Source organism: Lepisosteus oculatus, chromosome 26 (genome assembly GCF_040954835.1).
Source record: "Lepisosteus oculatus isolate fLepOcu1 chromosome 26, fLepOcu1.hap2, whole genome shotgun sequence".
Classification (NCBI taxonomy): domain Eukaryota; kingdom Metazoa; phylum Chordata; class Actinopteri; order Semionotiformes; family Lepisosteidae; genus Lepisosteus; species Lepisosteus oculatus.
In genome coordinates this window covers 8,485,960-8,506,193 of record NC_090721.1, presented here as the reverse complement: position 1 = coordinate 8,506,193, position 20,234 = coordinate 8,485,960, and the positions used below count along the sequence as shown (strand labels likewise).

Below are 20,234 nucleotides of genomic sequence, written 5' to 3'. Positions count from 1 at the left end.
CGGTCCTGTTTTTTATTGATCGTCTTCTAGCTGTGCTCCTACAGCTCCTGGGTAAGGTGCTCCTACAGATATTTTTTGGATCATGCACTGCTGGGGCTTCTGTTATCCTTTTCCAGTCTCGCGTCATGTCTATTTTGGAGAGCATGACTTAGTGTGTGTGTGCGCTCAGGCTGAGATCAGGGCATCGGCTCGAAGTGGATCTCCGGGCAGCCTGGCAGTCTGTTCTCTGTCTGGGGGGGGCAGTTAGACAGTCTGGCCACGCTGTTCTGCGATCCGACACCACGGAGAGCTCGGGTGGGATCTTGGGGGGGGTACACTGCCGTTCGAGGAAAAACGAGTTGGGTTCCCCCTGGCTAATTCTTCCTTGTTGGGCTCAGTCGCAGCCACAATGAGAGCCTTGTTTCAGACGCCCCCTCATTCGCTACTGCCAGCAGATCGGTGTCCAGACAGAAAAAGAGCTCCCTGGAGCACACAAGTTCAGCACCACCTCCCCCCTGCAGTCCGCCTTCGGAGCATTCCCTGCTCCTGCTCTTTAACTCACTCCGGAATGAAATAGAACATGGAAGGGGGAAATAAATTGGGACTTGTAAAGTTAGTGGGGTTGTTCCCTTGGCTGTGGCACAAGAGCAGGGAGGTGAGGAATGTGTTCCCCACGACAGCACAGCGCACAGCAGAGCTGCCCGCCCAGCCCGCGCAAGGTAGCGGAAACGCAGCACCAGAGAGTGACCTTCTTGTTCTGTTGGAATGGCCTGTTGTCCTGCTGAAGTGGCAGGAAAGGGCCTCAGTTCGGCCATTAAAGGTTCACTGCAGTCCCAGTGTCTCAGACCTGTTACTACATTGAGGTACCGAAACTAGAAGGAGGTTTTTTACCTGCGTTGCGTGATCTGGTCTCTTGCCTTGTGAGGTGGAACGAGAGCCGTTGTAAAACGCCATCCATCTCCCTTTCTCTCCCTTGCAGAGTCGAGAGGTCTACTGACCAAGTCATCAAGCCGGTCAATGTGGACGCCTTATCGAAGTGGGTGGGCAAGATTCCGGCCGACGTCCTGCGGGACATGCCCGCGATCGCCCCCATGTTGGCGCGGCTGGGGTACGACCCGCATGCCAACCCCCCGAACTACGGCCGGCCGGATCCCCAAGTCCTGGACAACACCAGAAGGGTGAGTGCTCCCTCGTGGGGTCGAGGGTTTGGAGAGGACGCGCTCCTCCCAGCGTGATTTATTACCGCGCTGCGGCTGGACATAGCCGACCAGACCCCCACATTCCCAGGCCTCGGGTTTCGGCTGAGTCGTTGAGGAATGAGGTTTCTTCCAAGGAAAAAGAACACTTGCCAGCCTTTTTTATTTTTTAAATAAGACCCTGTAATCTAATTTTGGCTCTGGGTCCCCTGTGTAGGGTTTATGTTGACGATGACCTTTTACCTGCAAGTGGAAATGTCTGTAGTTGTCCAGAACGGCACATTTTAAACCATTTTCGATTTCATGAGGTGTAAAGTTTAGACCAGTCAACCTTTGTACAGTCAAAGGTTCAGTAACTGAGCCACTACTGGTGACATTTAACTTACTGTACACAAACTCTGATCTCTCTTGCTTCAGCAGAATCTGTGGGAGTTTTTTTTTATTCCACTGTCTCCTTTACCGCTACATCCTTAACAAGTGAAGGTGTACGTTTCGGATCGGCACGAAAAATTGCTCAAGGAAACTCTTCTTCCAGCTACTGTTTCTATTATTATCCACTGTTGGAAGCTTGGAATGTGTAGCATCTCGCCAGCATTAGGATAAAAATAAAATATTTACTTGTGTGATAAGATACAAATGTTTCTATAACAAATATCTCCACTGAGGTTGGAGATTGAAAATATACAAGATAGCTATGTGCAGGGTAGAGATCTCAGTCATGGTTGTTCAAAATACTTAGTTTTTTTTGGATGAGACAAGTGTCCACAACAGAAAAGTTTTAATCCTTAATAACCTTGGTTATTACTGAGGCTGTGGGTTGGTTTTTCAGTAGAAGTAAATACAGCACTTTACCCGTCTCACTGCCTTGAAGTCACTGATAAGCAGCAATTAGCAAGGTCTTATCCTCTGGTGTAGCAGACTCCCAGTCCACAGCTGTGGGCCAGCAGTGTATAGTGGGAATATCTGAACAGTGCTGATGTATGGTATAAGTGCATATGTAGTCCCACATATAGGAGGACACCCACTTCATTTTCCACCTTAGTACAACCCCACCTGGGGGGGACACCTGCAGCCTCGCTGCTCAGCAGCTCAGGTAGAGATGCTAGACAGTGGCTCGCCACTTGAATTAAGAGGGAAATAGAGTCCAGGTTGTGCAAGGCCAGACTGGAATAGAGTACTGTTAATAAGCAGTTGTTTTTTGGCAGCCTTTTTGCTGAAATTGGACAGCTGAGCGGACGTCTTGTGTGCAGCTGCCCAGGGAAATGCAGGCTTTCGTGTTCAGTGTGCTTTTGAGCAAAGTGAGCCCCCTTCTCTTGCTGTAATCGGGAGTTTTACCTGCCTGTTCAGAAAGATCTTGGTCACATCTGGAAGTGTGATGGGGGATAAAGAATGTTCAAATGCAATAATAGGAAGCAATAAAAGAGAACAGTGTGTAAAGCTGACAGTCTTCAGGATGATATTTGATAATGCAGTGCATCTCATAAAGGCAGACTGAGTAAATAGGAGGCCATCTACCCAGGGCTGTAGAAACGGATGGAGGGGATATATCCACATATTGATTCTGTGTTGTCTTTGACAAGTAGCATTATCATCTGTACACGCAAGCTGGCAGCCTGTGGAGAACAGTCTAGGTGAGCTCGTGGAGAATGATGTCAGTTCTGAGATGGTGGGGGGGCTCAGTCAATAGATATTTATCTGCCCCCCTCCCCGCAGGGCGTGTGTGACAGACGGACATCGGACGCCGTGCATGCGGTTGAGCGTCGCTGGCCAGAAAAGCTTGCGTCGCCTGGCCTCGGCACTCTGCACTGCTGGCTAGAACTATCCCGGGCGGTACATATCCCCATGGGGGAGACTTCTGCGCAGTGTCAGGGGGGCCTCTGATCATGAGCGCAGCAGGAGCTACTGCAGGCAAAATAAAACAACATCCAGGGTTTGCTCTAAAAATAGTCGGATATTGGAAGTAGACTTCCTGTGATGGGCTGAGATGAAATTGCCGTATTTTTAGGAGCAAGATGAAAGTAGAACTCCTAAAAAGTCTGTCATCCACCAATGGGTCATTAAAGACTGGTGCCATGCGACGTGTTTTCTTGACTGCTGCCCACTTCCCAGAAAAGTCTGAACTTGTATGCAAGTTTTTCCTCGTTTTTTTTTTTTAATCTGTCTGCTGTGAAGTGTTGCTGCCTGTAGTAACAGGGACTCCGTAAATAGAGCCGGTCTGACGATTTCCAAGAGCCCTTCCCTCCAGAGACATAGACGCGAGTCTGTGCGGAGAACCGGAGAGCGGACGGAGTGAAGCCAACGCCGCCCAGTGCATCTCGGCCTGCAGCCCGAAGGTTTACAGCGTGCGGGAGGGGGGCGAGAGGTTAAGATGAAATGGACTTCCTCTGTTAAGATCATTAAATCGCTTTATGCACGCACAGAGGGCATCTGCCCGTCTGTATATTTTATGAGGCCTTGATGATCCATCTGTCAGAGCTGCATTTAAGCCATATAGAAGCCTGTCGGACTTTCATCATCTTTGTTTGAGAGGTGTCTCTGTGGCCATATAAAGACCTCTCACAGTGCATCCACATACCAGAAAGCTTAAATATGGGTGTTCTGAGAGGGCCCGAGTTAAAAATTTAATGATGTAGTTGTAATGTTAAAAGTATAAGAAGTTCACTTGTGCATTTTTTTAAAGCCTTTTAAAAGTATTTTAATGTTATTGTACTGATCGGCGCACAGGCTGTATTTGCTCCAGTATCTTTCTATAGTGTTTCTCTGGCTAAAGTGTGTGTGTGTGCATCTATAATTTTAGGGCATGTTAATCCCCATGTTGGGAAGGGAACTTTTTTTCTTTACTCTACTTTTCTAATTTTCACTTTCACTCTACTTTTCGAATTCCTATTTCTTTGAAGAAAATGCCTATCCAGCTCGGTGGTCGGTGCTGAAAGCAGAGCAAAATTTCTCAGATTACAGTACAGTTTGTTCTCTGGTCTCTGGCATTTTTTTTTACATTCAAAATATTTATACGACATATCATAAAACATTTTTCCAGATGTTTTTTTTTTTAAACGGCAGCGAGAACAGAAAGATCCACAAGCTCTCTGAATGCGCTCTCTCGCACATGGGGGCTCTCTGCTGGGCTGCAGGAGACCGGGAAACGGGATGCGGTCCTGGATCTGAGCCCGAAAAATGGGGACAGGCGTTTTTTTTTTGTTAGATGAAACTCCAGAACTCTGCAGGGGTCCCAGCTGGAACCCCGCTGGCTCGCACTGTGCGGGAGGTACTGGTGGTGTGAGGTCGGGGGGGTTGGGGGGTGGTTGCGTTGGAGCCTGGCATTGTTTTTCCTGCTAAATGGAGAACAGAACGGTCTTCCCAGCTCTGGCTTCCTGTCCGCCGCGGTGAGCAGTGTTAACAGCAAATGAGTCAATTAGACTGAAGCACGCTACCGGGCCTACTGAGCAGCTGCCAGATCATTCCCAGTCCCAGTCCCCCCCCCCCAATCCAGAGGCCTGAGAAATCCCTCCTGTGCCTTTCGTCGGCACGCTCCAGTGCTGGTATTCTTTTCCTGCTTGCCTGCTGTATTCTCTTCCTGCTGGGGGGGGAGGGCGTTTTGTGTTGCTGCTGGACTGCCCTCTGGTCCTGTGTCCAGCACTGCAGGCGGCCGCGTGGCTGTGGAGCAGACCAGAATGTCCAGACCGTGGCCCGCTGGGGCTCTGTGATGTGCTAACAGTGAGCTTGCCATCTGTGTAGACTACACTACCTATTTAGAAAAAGGACCGTGTGCCATAGACATTTTTAGGGGCAAAAATTAATATTGAGGATATTTAAGCCTTTTAGGTTTTTCTTGTCTAGATTCAAAAGAATGGACAGAGGTCCAAGTCCAGAGTAAAACTTACTTGAACGCTGCTGACAACAGAAAAATTACTACACAGAAAATGTTATTAACGAAGTATTAACCCTTAGCACCTGGTTACCTAGAAGAGGGGATGTCATCCCCTTTTCCCTGCAGAGCAGAATAGGTGTCTCCCCTTGGCCTGCAGCCAGAGACCTCAATGGCTCTTTGTCTCCCGTCTTGCCTGAGGCACTGCTGGGTTTATAAACCCCAGGTCATGTGATCCAGTCCACCAATCAAAACCTGACTTGGACCATGACGTCATCTGTGGCTTTCATTACTGGAATGGATATATGCACATTAGGCACGGTCTATACAGAAAGAATAATGTAATAATAAAGTTATAGGTAGATAAGAATGGAGCAGAATAATATATTTGATAGGTAGGAAAGACATAAATCAAGAAGCTAAAAGAAGCCTTTGCAAAGTGAGTTATTGTTGTGTTTTGTTTTTTTAATGGTGGTAACTAATGTTAAATTAAGGATGGCAAAAAAAGTTACACTAAAAAAAATGTCAGCACTTCGGAGTTTCTGCATGCATGCTAGGGTAGCGAGTCTGGACGCAGACCTCTCCGATTTTCACATCGGATGAAGCCAAAGACCCTTTGAATCTTTTAATTCCCTTATTCTCCTAGAGCGCCAGTGCCCGCAGTACCGGGGGATACAGGTGTCGACTTCCTGCCTTGATGCCGAGTGGCTGGATCGGATGGATACTGTAATGCCCCTTTCCCCATGTGTCCCGAATCGTCCTCCCTTTTCTTGCCTGCTCTCCCAAGTTACTCTGCGGCTGGCTCGGCAACGCCGACTCACATCTGCCCTGTATTAAGCTTGTGTTTTCCTTGGAGCATGGGCGGCTGTATCGGATATTCCTGAGGGTCACTGCTACCTCTGTTGTAAGCCCTGCTGTTATTGGTTTGGGCCAAAAGCCAGTTTTCCCACGTGCCCATGTGGAGAGGCTAGCTAGTTACGAGATGGGGTCGTAACTGCCCTTTGTCCTTGACGGGGCCGGGCAGTGGCTTGAGATCACCCAAGCAAAACGGCTTTCTGTGAGCTGCCTTTCAAAGAAAGCTGGAAATCTCAGCCTTCAGACATGGCTAAAATGGAATTATGACCCAGCGGTAATCTCTTGAACACGCAGTGGGTGGACACGGTCTCGGGGAGCTCTTCTCAGTTCTACTGACACCTCGACCAGATCGATTGGACGATTAAACCCGCATTCCCAAAATGCAGGAGCCAAGAAATACCTCCTGTGCTTATCTCCTTGTCGTCTCAGCTCCACGCTTGTTGATATTGGCTCATACATAATCATGCGGCAGAGCCTGCTCTCTGCATTACTAACCATTTTGGATTAGATGCTTTCCGTCTGTGAAGACGGGAGGGCTGTTTCTTGTCCAAGTGCTTCGATCCCGTCCCTCTGCAAGCCCCAGCAGTCTGGTGTGAGTAAGCTCTTGGCAGGCAGCACTCCTGCGCGGCAGGGATGTAGTCTCCTCTGCGTGTGCAGACTGACCAAGAGGGGGGTGTATCGGAACCTGTACACTTAGAAGAGATGTGAATTCAGTGATGACTGCTGCCCATTTATTGTGGCCCAAACCAAACCTGGTACCAAGTAAAATGGGCAAGTTGATTAATGACATTCAGTGCTGGAATGTCACTTTTGTAGGCACTGGAACAGCACAGCACTAACAGATTCTTTTAATGAGTTGTCTTTTGAAGCTAGTTTGGTTACAAAGCCCTGCGCTGAGGGGGTCACAGAGCTCTCTGTCTGAAAGAGACCTTCTGTTTCCTTGGCAACCAAATAGAAAGGCTCACCTGACGCATAAAAACACATCGTCCTGCAAAATACGGCATTGACTTGCTGGGCTTTCTTGAAGAGGTCTGTTTTTATTTTCATTTCAGACCTTTTATTCCGATTCAGCCTGCATGATTCGTGTTTCGGAGTTGCATCCGTCTTTGGTGACCTTGACATTTTGTATGTCTGTCCGCCCACAGCTGAAATCATTCATTGCCGAGGTCGTTGTCTCCGGTGATATTTATCAAAATACCGGCCTTTTAAAGTTTTAGGAACTTCAAACCTGTTGCAGGGGTACAGCTGGTTCTGTTTTATGAGAAATCTTTTGGAAATGATATTCACTTGACTCACAAATTTCTTAACTTAAAATAGCCGTATGTATGCAATAATTTGTAAAGCCCAGAGAGCTACAAAACAATGAAGAGGATATATGCACAGTTGTTGCAGAGAGAATAATGCAATGTCAGTTGCAGTAAATTCGACATTGAACTTTGAAGAATTGGTGGAATTAGGGTTTTCAGATTTTGTTGGGAATGAAGTTTGATCCTGATAATTGTTTCAGATTGAAGCTAAGCAAACATAAGCTGATCTTTTTGGAAAATTCAGTTCGCTTGTTAGGACAAGACATGGAGTGGATGACTGTGCTTGATCGTAGAGGTCCTGATCAATCAAGATCTTGGACCATGTTGCTAAAGGCTTGTGATCGCTGGCGTCCAATGTGGAGGTTGGGATTAGTGGGCCTGGCACCGTTTCTCGGTGAAACATGGACCACTGTGACTTTCCGGGTGCCAGTGGTCTTGAGGTGACATCAGTGAGGGACACGCCTCTCCTCCAATCAGAGCAGGTTCACCTGTACGTCACCGTGGAGCTCCATGCGTATTGGAAGGTCAAGACGGGCGGGCCAGAGGAGCATGTCGGCTCTTCTTCGTTCTCCCTGCGCGCCATAAGGCACAACCAGGGGAAAAATGTGATTCTGCATTTAAAAAGACAGCAGCAACCTTGGTGGCTTATCAGAATGATTTCTTGCATGTAGGAAAACTATGACTAGAACTTGTCCTCGGACTCCTTCCACCTTGGTTCTGTCACAGCAGATAAGCTTTGGGAACTGTGTAGGTCCTTTCAGCATTTGTCAGAAGCGGTATATAAACGCAAATGGTAGAAATATTTTAGAGTGAAGCCAATTGGACCCATCTTGCATGCTTGCTTGTTAGTAGACTCCCGATTCAGGGTCCTGTCCAGTTTCTTGAGGGATCCTAAGGAAATGGGCTTCATTGCAGAGACTGGGTAGTGTCGTCTGTCCATACTGGTTCGAGGAGGGCCAGTATTATCTGTTCTTTCTCTTTGTCGTACAACAAGAGATCAAACCTGTCCTGATCAGATCTTAATTTTTGGTACTGGCAGAAAAAAACTAATTTTATCCCAAAGCTCAGCTAATTTTTACAATAGCAATTTCGAAATGGGATGACTGCTGACTTGCCTATTGAATGTTTGTGACACAGACACAAAGCATGACAGAAGAGCGATTGTAGCAGCATTTATTTTTTTTAGCTGTTGAGAGCCCCGTATCTCTGCCCTTTCAGTTTTCTTCAAAATTAAAAATAAATTTCTTCCTTTCTTTCTGTATCCATCTTTAACATCTCTGCTTTTTTTTATGTTCATCTATATACTGACCCAATAGCTTCATACTAATCTTTGTAAATGTATCTTCACCATACAGTAAACAGTCATCTGAGTGTTTCTGTGTGGGTTCTGGTCTGACAAACCATAGCTCAATTGATTAAAGTACCAGGCACAGGTAATACTTGTATCATTTGATTGCTGTTTTAATTTGAAGGAGACTTTCAGCAGGCTTTCTCTAAACATTTGATTACAGAAGATCAAAGGCTTTTTGTTTCTGTTGTTGCCGATTTGCAGCGTATCAGTTACTTGAGTAATGATATTTATTGGTAAATCGTGGATTAACTTAATCTGAGCTCGCTGGCCAGGATCCCAAATGCAAGCCCAGACAGGAAGGCAGATTCATATATTGTTGTTAAATAAGGCCAGATGTTAGTACAGTATAGTAAAATGTAAATAAAGAATTATGTACACCTGCATGTCTTGCATATTCCAAAAAACATCGAATTGTTTTTTCTTAAACAACATAAGAGAATTCCCATTTAAAGTGAGTTTTGTTATTGTAAAATGAAAATTAATAATCGGTGAAGTTCTACAGAGCTCTTACTGTATGATTTTTTTTTATGTCTTTGAATGTTCAAGCACACCTCGCCTGTGCGTTCCTGGGGAAGAGGGGCCCATTCTCGTGCTGTGAGCTTAGTGTGGGGTGTAGGAAACCAGCGGGCTCTGTCCAGCACATGTACCCAGAACTCCACCAGAGTTACTGGGAGGAAACTCAGTACCTGGAAAAACAACAAGAAAAAATCTTGATTTTTCCAATGTGCGTGCAAACAAGAATGTCTTGTGAAAGTGTTCCTACCAGATTTAAAAAAATAATGAAGCAATAATTTTTTGCTTTATTGTTTTCAGGTGCGATTTTAATTTAGGCTGGTGCTTTAGTGATTTTTTTTTTTGCAGTTTCTGAGAAAAGGCACCATGGAGTTGTTTCTGATTTTATTCTGTTTTCTCTGATCCGTGGTGCTGTTTATCTCCGCGATTTCTGTCCAGAATGACAATTACCGGAGCCAATCATCCTGCATTAGCCTCATTTACTAAAAATAAAGCCCAGACAATGACTGGACCTTATAAATGATTCCTGGACACATTCCTAACCCACAATCAATCCCTATTAAGTGGGTTTGAAATTTGTGTTATCTCAGCGGGGAAATTGATATTTTGATCAATACTGCCTCGCATCCAGCTTACACCATGATAAGGCAAGTAAAGAGATAAGACGGACCATAAAATGTGGTATAAGAAAGGTTTAACCTGTTATTGTGGTACTCTGCAAACAGTCATATCTAGCAGCATTGAAGCGCAGGAGCAGATCTGGGTTACACTGGGGATAGTCTGGTGTTTTTTTTTACAAAAATCCTCCTGAAGTTATTTCTTTGGCATCATTTTTTGGCTTCTTGGGAAATTGGCGTGAAGTCATAGCTTGTCCGCGATACTGTCATGGCAAGGAAGTATGCAAAATCTGCTTTTTCTCCGCTCGGGTTTGGAGTTAAGTGCTCTGAAATGTCTCTTTTGGCCCATGGTGAAGTCATCCAGTTACCTCCCGGGAGGGTCAATAGCTACAGTATATTTCATGTTCAGGAAAAGTTACTCATGATCTTCTATTCTCAGCTATGCTTTTTAAAAGCACGCAAGGCAGCAGTGAATCGGATCCAGCACCGCTTCTGAAACGGAGATGGATTGGGCTGTCACCATTCTGCTTAAAAAAGGCATGCAGAGCTAACGTTGTGCTACACACCGGGATTTCAGCTGTTTGACACTTACATAAAGGGGAGTTTGGAGAGTTTCGGGTGTGGCCCTCTGCTCTGGCTGTAGTGAGTCTGTGTGAGTGCCGATATTCCTGCTGGACTCAGGGCTCTAGCTTTCCAGAGGCGGTTGTGACCCACTGGCATATCGGAGCTCCCCCTATAGTCTCTGGGGGGAAATGCGACTTGCAGTGCTTTGGCATGAATGGCGCTTTGTTGCATCTCTGAAAGTCCTTTCATGCCGAATCATCTGTATTTTAACTCAAGCTCTACAGAAGCCTAATCAAAATCCTATGTGTGGTTTAATATAGCTGTTGAAAATATCGCTTTGTGAAAAGCCAGTAGAATGCGTTCCTGAAGAGTTGTACAGTGCCTTCTGAGATTTCTTCATCTTGTTTCATCCCAGAAGTTTAGTGAGGGTCTGGTCAGCACTGGGATGGGAGACCTCTAAAGAAGTGTAGTTGCTGTAGGTAGTGTTGTCAACCAGTAGGTGGTGCTCTCCCCCCGAAACAGTTTCCAAAGCAGTGTCACACTATGGTGACTCTGTGCTGTAAGAGGAGCCAGCTTTCAGATGAGATGCTAAACAGTCTTGGTCACACAGTTAACACTGGTGTTAACCGCTGGTCAGAGTCCACTCTGAGTTTGTGTAGTCCAGTCTACCTTAAGATTCTTTTGCTTCAATAAACTGTTTTTTTTCGGCACTGCCTGCTCCGTTTTGAGTGTTAACTGGATGATAAGAGCTCAGATGTTACAAATTGTAACAAATTCTCTGTAACTGTAACGCGTTAGCGGCAGATACCGTTACCATTCTCGGTTTGTTTTCTGTGTTAAACTGCAGATTTATAACGCGGTGTCCAGTATGAGCTGTCAAATTTTACACACTTTCAGAGCTTAATTACATTTATAGTAATTATGAGCGGGAGCAGTGAGTTGGTGCATTGTCTCAGCTGTTTTTTTTCCTACTAGAAGTGGGGTTTTTTTGTGTGTGTGGGAGAACCGCATTTCGTGTGGATTTCTCCGACTTGTGTAACACACATTTGGACTTTCGTAATCCGCGGAGCTCGTAAACCGCATTGGATCTGGCCCGTTGCCCCCAGTTCTGGGGAAGAGAAGATTGATCAGTAACATGCGAGCTGGCGTGGGTCCAGTTAGTGCGTGTTCGTGCCTCGAGATGACCGACTTGTGTTCGCGCGTCCCGCGTGGGAAGAGCTCCGAACAGCCCGGCAGCCCCTCGCTCGAGACGGGGCAGTGGTGTACAAAGACCACGTGCCCGACCTCTCCGGAGCCACGTTGCGGAACGGCCACTCGGGGAAATGAAAACCACGCGTGCCCCCCTCTCCCCGTCTTGGAAAGCAATACTCGGAGATTCCACACTGCGTCTCGCGAACGCGGCGCGAGTGCTTGGAAGGAAAGTTCGTGCTGCTGCAGGCGAGCTTCACCGTGGATGAGTTTTTTTAAAAAAATTTGTTAGATTTTCGGCTTAGCTGCAAGTCATTGATTGATTCAGGGAGGACTGCGTATCTGCGTTCTTGAGCGTGTGTGTGTGGGCTTGATGACAAGAGAGGCGAGAACGTTGTCTTAGGTGTTTGAAGAAGTGGGACCTCAGGTTAAGTAATGCATCAACCTGTGCTGTCTCAGTCCAGTCTGCAGCACTGGCACTGCGGTCCAAGGAGGAGCACAATGAGATAACCTTGAAAGCAGCTGCATAGGTACAAATCCTCTTGTCATTGTGGATCCTTGCTGTACAACTCCTGCATAGTTTGTGGAATTTCTACTGTTACATAAAGCATTCAGTAATGCATTCACCATTACCAATGTTAACATAAATGATTACTATAGGGAATATTAATAATATGTGCAAAACCAAATGAGATGGTACAAATTATGAAAGACTTAATGAAACCCGGAAATAACACATACCACTTCATACAAGTCACCAACTGGAATTCAGTTTTATTTCTCCAGATCCCTGAAACAGCCCTTAAAGAAGTCTGTGACTCATAATATCCAGTGTGCAGGGGACACGACTGTGCTGTATTAGTGAGATTTATGACTGCGTGCCACTGACACACTTGTTAATGGCTCCCAGAAGAGACTTCTTCTGCATCCTGTCTGGGAAGTTCACCCTTGTGTGGACTCGTGTGTTCCACTATGAAGAAAGCTACTTTACAGTTTCTTTGTTATGTTTCCCAAAAAGAAGCTCCCCATTTTTTTGTGCCAGCAGCTCTTAGCTGGATCATGTGGTCACAGGATTCCATTCCATCACATTGCATGGTTCTGATCCAGTCGTTAAGTTTGCCCACTTACCTACAGAACTGCAGACAAGAAGTCAAAATTAGCTTCAGCCCGACCCATTTGGAATAGTTCAGCATGGAAATGCTGATACTGGATAGCCCAGCTCTACGTTTGTGGCATATAAGTGTTGCATCCTCTTCTAGCAGCATGGTCTCTCTGTTGAACTGCAAACCTGATGGCTCATTGGGCTTTGAGCTCCAGCCACAATATAAATGAGATTTCAGAAGCTTCTCTTCCCCCAGTGGGTTGAGGGGGGGCTGACATCATAGTTTCCCTTGTTTGCATTAAAGGGATTAACCCCCTCCCAGGCTCGGAGATATCCTCAGAAAAACATGAATTTTGAAAAATGCGCCGATTGTGCTTGGGACCATAAACAAACTTTTTGAAACCTTTCATTGCTGTCTGTCTCCTAGTGTTCTGCCGTTCAGGAGTACCACAGGACACCCCACAGCACTCGAATTAAAAGGGAAAAAGACCGGATTTGATAACTGCGTTTTGCCGGGCCTGCTGTTGTGTTGCAGTCTGGACGCTGGCCTGCATTTGTGGCGTTTTCCCCAAAGGGAAATCTGAATGCAAACCAGAGGGAGGGCATGGAAAACTGCCCGTTAACTAATGGGGCTCCTGATTTGAAGGCTTTTAAAATGGGTCGTGTGTGTGTGTAGTCTTCCCTTCAGCGGTGAAGAATTATGCAGGTCAGGAATCGTGCTAAAAATAAAACTGTTGTTTTGAAACTCCCCATGTCTTTGTCAGCTTCTAAAGCCATTGCTTTGTTTTTTCAGGTCTATAAAGGTGAATTTCAGCTACCTGATTTTCTTAAAGAACAACCACAGGTACAGTAACTATTCTGCCTGTTGTTCTGCACCTTCTTGTTTCAGATTTTGTTTGTTTCAGAATCAATGCCGTAGTGTCTGTTGCTTGCGTTTGTGTTCTGTTCTCCCTTCGTCGATAACGATGATCCACTCTCCATTCCCCTGAACTCGCTGTGTAAATGATTCTGAACAGTTCTGCATCAGCTCTCTCTCCTCTCATCTCCAATAGCTTAGCTGTTTCCTTGCTTTTTTAAAAAAAATCTTCCAAAGCCTTAAATCAACCTGAGCTCTTTTTTCCCCCCCCAAGTGTTGTGGAAGTATACTGCCCCCTCAATGATCAAAGGAAACGAGCAGGAGTTCAGGGAGTTAAAAATGAGGGAATCTGATTTTGCTTTGATTGATGATGGAATCTGCCTCAGTCAGAGGTAGAAGTATAGAGAACGGGTGCACTCGATTCCAAGAAGGCTGAAATACAGGCCCGGCCGGTGTTCAGTTGATCCATCTAGGGGACCTTGGCCACCCTGCAGAGTGTTCGCCAAGATACTGGGCCACCTTAGGCAAGGGGCAGTAACCACCTCCTTACCACTGACTGGCTGAAGGATCTGTGATTGCCCGTGGCTCAACATGTTCTTCTGTTACTGCCATTGGAGCCCTTTTCAGTGTTCACTTTATCCTCCAGGAGACCGAGGCCAATATAGTCAAGGTAACCTGGGCAGCCTGCCCAAAACCGTTAAATGGTTCACAGTGGTGCGTTCAGAAGGCAGTCTGTTACACGTCGAACTGCAGAGACCCGTTCTAAGTTCGGTGTTGGACTGGGTCCAGCTGACTGGTTCTGTTCCGAAAGCTGTTGCGGGGAACATGTGGCCCACAGTCCCACGAAGTTCTGGTGTGGATACATGCTTGACTGTCTCTGCAGAGAGTCTGCCTGCATGCGGTCCCCCAGTATAATGGTTGTCTGCAGCTAGCCGTGTAGTTAGTGAAGCCCTGTTAACTAAGGAATTGTGCTGCACAGCTGTGCTGTTGTGTTTTGTAAGTGTGTTGAAGTAGCTTTGTGGGCTTTGAATAGGTATTGCCTCGTTTTAAAGCACTTTTTGTTGTTTCAACCTTACCAGCAAGCTGTATTGGTAAGTGAGATTTAAGGAGAAAAAATAAACCTTAATCTGTTTTAAGTCTAGACCTTCAGGAGTTTGTAATCCCTGACATATATACGAGGTTTTATAAAACAAGGAAAGGGCTGGTGTTTTTATGGGGCCGAATGCTGTGAAAGAGCACAGGCTTATGATCTAATTAGCACCACGAAGCCTGAAAACAGTAATTTAACTGCAGCCAAGCACTGCTCTGTTTATGCTGCTTTTGAAGAAGCGGGTTTAAAGAGATTGCAGGGCCAAGATGAATCTAAATATTAGGGCGTGATTGTAGGTCAGGCACTCTCACTTGCCTGTGCAGGTGAGCTAGGAGCTCTTGCACAGAGGGTTTCTCCAATAACTGATACCTTCTGCTCATTCTGATTGACACCGCACCCCTTCAGACCAGTGCATGAACCCTGGTTATAAGTGGCTTCAGTTTCCCTTGCAGGGGAAGATGCCCAAAGTGGCTGAAATTAGACTCGACGAGTTGTTTTGCAGTTTTGCCGAATGACTGCGGTTCTGCTCTGAGCTTTCAGTGTTGATGGCCCATTCTTGTGCAGAATTCCTCGAGTAGGTTTGCATTTGAAAGCAAGAACCGTCTCCAGTGAGGTTCTTGGGCTCCTCTACCCTGTCTGGGGGTGGAGCTCTACGCAGATGTCGTGATTTCTGCGGTTTGTCACCTTGCCTCAGGCTCTAAAGGATTCTCCTTCAGAATAAGAGGTGTAGTTTAATAACTCGCCTTGCCTGGAGTTAAAGGTTTTGTTTTACCTTCCTGCAGTAGCTTTATAGTTTCTTGCTGCTGCATTCAAATAATAAATATCGTAATGAGCAGTAAGGTTGAACCAAATGGAGAGGAGGGTCACATCTGCACAAATACGACCCACCTGTACATGTTTTAAACCTCCCCCCCAGTCTCAGGGGCCCACTGTGAAGCCTACAGACCTATGACTAAGTTGCATGTGCTCACTGGGAGTAATCCTCACCTGAAAAAGGTAGAATGTAAATGTTTGCTGTGTGGGTGTTGCATTCAGGGCCATAAAAGAGTTGTGCTGCTCTGGAGACAGTCTCCTACAATATGGTGAATGGCGAACGTTGAAGGGTTTAATAGGCCTTGGGGCCAGGCTGTGGAAGCCTGCTCTACTGACCAAGAGAGGAGCAGGGACTCGAGAGGACAAGAGACAGGGCTTGGAGCACAGGGAGTCACGGCCAGTCTGTCGGGGGCAGAGAAGGGAGGGCAGTATAGGAGAGGAATCAAAAGGTGTGTCCAACTCAACAACTCTCTCCAACTCGATGTCTTCTCTCTTTTCAGATCCCGAAATCTCCAGAAAAACCACATCCCAGTTAATGTGGAGGAAGGAGAGGACTCCGCTCTGGGAAAAGAATCCAAGTGTGTTGCAAACGCCTTTTCCTCACTGACATTTCTTGTTTTTCCTCTCGGGCCTGGGGCCCCGTTTCTCAAAAGGAGTTGCATACAAAAGTCTAAATATGTTTGAAAAGGAGCAGGGAATTAAACATTTGACTTGCATGATGTTTATTCTCTAAAATGAAATCTCATTTAATTCTGGCTGAATTTAATCCTGTCGTTTCCAAAGTTTAAAAAAACTTCACTTTAAATATCAGCAACTCTTTGCAGAGTCTTACCCTGGTTGTAGGCATTGATTGAGTTGTTATTTTATTAGAAAGGTTTACTAACTTTATCTAGGACTGGATTACCTGCTTTATGTTCTTTTTGTATTTCTTCCTCTTGCCAACATGGGATTTTGCAGTAGTTCCTCATGGCTGGCCTTGAGAAAGCACAGTACGGATGTGTACATGTTGCACAGGCTTGAGTGCAGCGTCTCCGAGTAGTGTGCTATGCTAATTTACCCCCACCTCGCCACCTAGTGGTTAGTTAACATAACAGCAAAGACAATGGGCGTCCGTGAAGGACTGAGTGACTTCCCCATTGTAACCTCCTGTTTTGAACACATCCGTATTCCAGCAGCTAGGTCCTAATGAATGCTCTAAAGGAATGAAACTTTTATATTTAACGTTTTACGTTTTCCCTTTATTGCTGAGGGAATGGCAGCCCAGCAAGGAGAATAAGCTATCCAAGCCTCACTATCGGGAGTTTAGTTGCTGGGTGTAGATGGGGAGGCAGGATGTGAGAGATAGTCGTCAGGGAGGTCCCGGGTGCGACTTGTGTCCTCGTCAGCAGATATGTGCAAGACTAGGATCAAACCTTCCACTCAAATGTGTGTTATAATCCCCATGAACAAACAATAAGGAAAATGCTATTAGTTAGACTTCTAAAAGAGTAGCTTGCTTTCACAGCCTGCTTTTATGGTTTTGGGAGCAGAACGTTTGATTAAAATGCTAATATCGAGTTTGTCGGTCTTTCTGTGATGGTGGGAAACTGCCTCCTGCCTCTTTAATGAGTTTCTGTTTCCTTAAGAGACAAGGGTGGAGATGTTTGTGTGATCTGGAGCTGACTGTGCTTTTTGAAATGCAGTCAGCATGGTGGATCATTAAATATTTAATTAAGCAATTTAGCACGGACCTTTTAGACGAAAGGGCTAGTGTTCTAATGTGGCGTTTTGGCTGCAGCAAAGAGATTTGCCAAAAGGTATTGCTCCCTTAATGTAATTTTACTCCATCCACCTATTTTCTGACGGTGTCTTCACATTCGGGATCGCAGGGGAGCTATGGCCTATCCCAGCAAGCAATAGGTGCAAGATGGGATACCGTTATGGACGTCAGTCCGGCGCAGGGCAGAGACAGACAGACACACACTTGCACCAGGGCCAATTCTCCCACAGTCCAAAGACATAATGGCGGGTTGAAACGCAGAGAAAACCCTCATGAACTTGGGGAGAACATGCAAACTCCACCCAGGCAGCCCCCTGGGTCTAAAATTGAACTTGGGGACCCAGAGCTGGGAGACGACAATGCTGACCACAGGGCCTCCCATGTCACCCCATGGCCTGCAGTAACACTGGGGGAATGGCTCTGCATGCTTGCCTGAGCACTCTCTCTTACTTGGCAGCTTGGTAGGATGCTGCTCTTACAATCTAAACTGCTCCTCCTGCAGCAAGTCTTCCATTGTGTTCTAGTTCACTGCTCTCCTTTCTCTAAGAACATATGAATTGCTAACAGCAGCCACTTGAACCTCCTGGAGTTCTTTCTGATGTATGACCATTGGAAAATACAGGATGATTTGACTTTTTACTTTGGTGGAGTTTATCAGGGCCTCAATGACTGGAGGTGACCCAACACTGTTAAATGTGCATGACTGTGAATTACATCATGACTTCCTGGTTAGTGGTCTTCTAAACACATGTAGGTGGTGTAACAAAACAATAATAGTATCTTTAGTATTTAATAGTATCTTTATCATATGCTGTGGAGCCACTAAGGAATATTTAGTGTTTTTAACAACACATTAGGGATCGCCTCCAGAAAGGTAACCAAAAATGTTGGAAAAAAATGCTTTGTACAAGGCTTTGAAAGTAAAGCTATCTCTTGAAACATCCCAAGGCTTATCGGCGTATAGCTAATGGTGTTCAATGAAGTTAAAGTTGATTGTTGCTGTTCGTGCTTCTCCAACACATTGCAAACTCTTTTAGACCCGTTTTTTTTTTCCTGCTGCTGTTTTTCCAGGAAGGAGCATCACAGTGCGGATGGATGCCATCAGTTTTGTGCTGGAATGTAGCCCTGGGAAGACATGCAGTGCTCTGATGGACACACCGGGATCCAAGTGCATTTTCCATGAACTTGAATCGGGCTCCCCGCCTGGGACCAGTGCTCTCCCAGTATGGAGAAGTCATCTGGGCCTTTGTCGTACTGTATCCAATGCCTCCTTCGCGGTGTGGACGCGCAGTATCGTTGCTCTGTCGTTTTTATTTTGGCGTGCCATACTCGTTAGGATTCGCGTTCGTCTTTTCTTTCCACGTTGTCTGTAATTCTGTTGTAAAACGAGCATTGCATCACTGTCAAGAGTGAGCTGATTTTTGAGTTTTGCCCCAGAGGATGCAGTATCTTTTTTTTTTTTTTTTAAATGTGCGTGTATGGTGCAATTTCATAGGTACTGATGTACAAGGCGGGGCGGGTGAAAGGGTTGACTGCAGTTTGTTTAAAATTTTTGTAACCAGTCATCACTATGGAAGTGATCTTTTTGTATTTGGGGACCAGTAATTAAATGAATGTGTTTAATGAAAGCAGCCTTTTTCCCCCGTTTTCCCTGCAGTTTCAGGAGTGTAGATCCCCCCCGAGCTCATTTTTCCCATTGCAGTAACCTGGATTTTTCACACAGTGAAGGTGTTGGTTCGCCGTGCCTCTTTTTGCTCCTGTCCTCTGCTCTCTCAGCCAGGCTAGACTTGTGCCTTTTTTATTTTCCAAGGAAAAGTGGTTCTCAGGAGCTTGGCGACAAATACCTGCTGGACATCTTGATTTCCGAAGCAGGAATTGGACAGCCAGAGCCGACTCATTTTCTCCTAGCCTTTAAGACCTGAGCACCTAGAGCTGGAAGAGAACATTACTGGCTCTGAGGGCTGCAAAGCAACTCCTAATTAAGCCTAGAGGTGCTTTGCTACCCTCAGAGCCAGTAATATTCTCTTCCAGCACCAGTGTTTCAGTTCCTTGGCCTGAAACATGTCAAATTCTATGAAAAGCGGTTTGTAGCTCTGAAAGCAAGATTTCCCAGCTGTGGTCTCGGATAACAGGTGTGGCTGCAGGTTTTCAAGGGAGTTTGAATCTTTTTTCACCTTCTGTTTAGTTTAACTGAAGCAGGTCACCAGCTTCTCAAGCAGCCAAAGCTGGAGAGCTGGGAAAGAGACACAGCAGCACCACCAGGGCTGGACCTGAACCAGTCTTGATGCCAGAGGGCCACCTTTACAGGGTCTCTTTTAAAGTAGCAGTGCACTGGAGGGCCCAGAGAGTGTTAAATTCAGTTAAGAGTTGTAATGTAAACCTGCAGCCACACTTACCCTCAATCAGCAGCATTGGATAGTCCCTGGTTGAAAAGCAAGTGTTTGATAGCCTTACCCTGTGCAATGTCTAGGTCCCTTTGTAAATTCCAGTTTTTGAACTGCTCAGCTGATTAGGTCAAGTTAAGGAACAGGGCCCATGGCCAGGGAAAACCAGAAACCTCTGGGGTCCCTCAGACCCACTCACACAGGACCCTTCTCTCGATGATCTTGCAGGACCCTGCTGCCCTAAGAACATAACGTTCTTAGAAAACAGACTGGATATATATCCATTCATTTTATAACTGCTTCTTCCACTAGAGGGTCACAGGGGAGCTACATCTTGTCAAGGAACACCCACACGTACACACCCTCCACCCCAGGGAAAAGTTTCAGAGACGTCAACCTACCAGCATCTCTGAGAGGTGGGAGGAAACTGGAACACCTGGAAGAAACCAGTAGGGAAGAACATACACACTCCTCCCCCCCATCTAGAATTGAACCAGGAGCCACGAGGCTGCGAGACAGTTGTGCTAACCCACCCCCCAACTCCTCTCGTGCTGCACATTGGCTATATTAAAATGAATCTATCAGAGCTAGACTAAAGGTCTGATCTATCTAGACCAGGCTTTAATTCCTACAGTCTTTACCTTTGCCTATTCAAGATGATGTCCTGTAACCCCTGGGAGTCAGGGGAGCAGAGGTCAAGCAACCAGTCATGAAAATCACTTGGCTCTTCTGTGCCACCTGGTGGCGAATGATGTCAGAACACCCTGAAGATAGAGCACACTTGATACTCCCACC

At 46.0% G+C, this 20,234-nt stretch overlaps 1 protein-coding gene across 4 annotated transcripts in view; it reads left to right on the top strand.

The window, feature by feature from the left end:
• The window catches only part of LOC102685418 (protein-tyrosine sulfotransferase 1), a 42,915-nt gene extending 24,232 nt beyond the window's left edge, over positions 1-18,683 (top strand). For 3 of the 4 annotated variants that reach the window (XM_015367471.2, XM_069184427.1, XM_015367472.2), the window contains exons 3-6: positions 959-1,157; positions 13,331-13,381; positions 15,797-15,874; positions 18,127-18,683. In XM_015367471.2, the coding sequence (XP_015222957.2) occupies positions 959-1,157; positions 13,331-13,381; positions 15,797-15,832 (286 nt within the window). In that variant the 3' untranslated portion in view covers positions 15,833-15,874; positions 18,127-18,683. The remainder of the gene's footprint in view (positions 1-958; positions 1,158-13,330; positions 13,382-15,796; positions 15,875-18,126) is intronic. The other variant, XM_015367473.2, reaches the window with a different exon arrangement.
• The last annotated feature ends 1,551 nt before the right edge of the window (positions 18,684-20,234 follow it).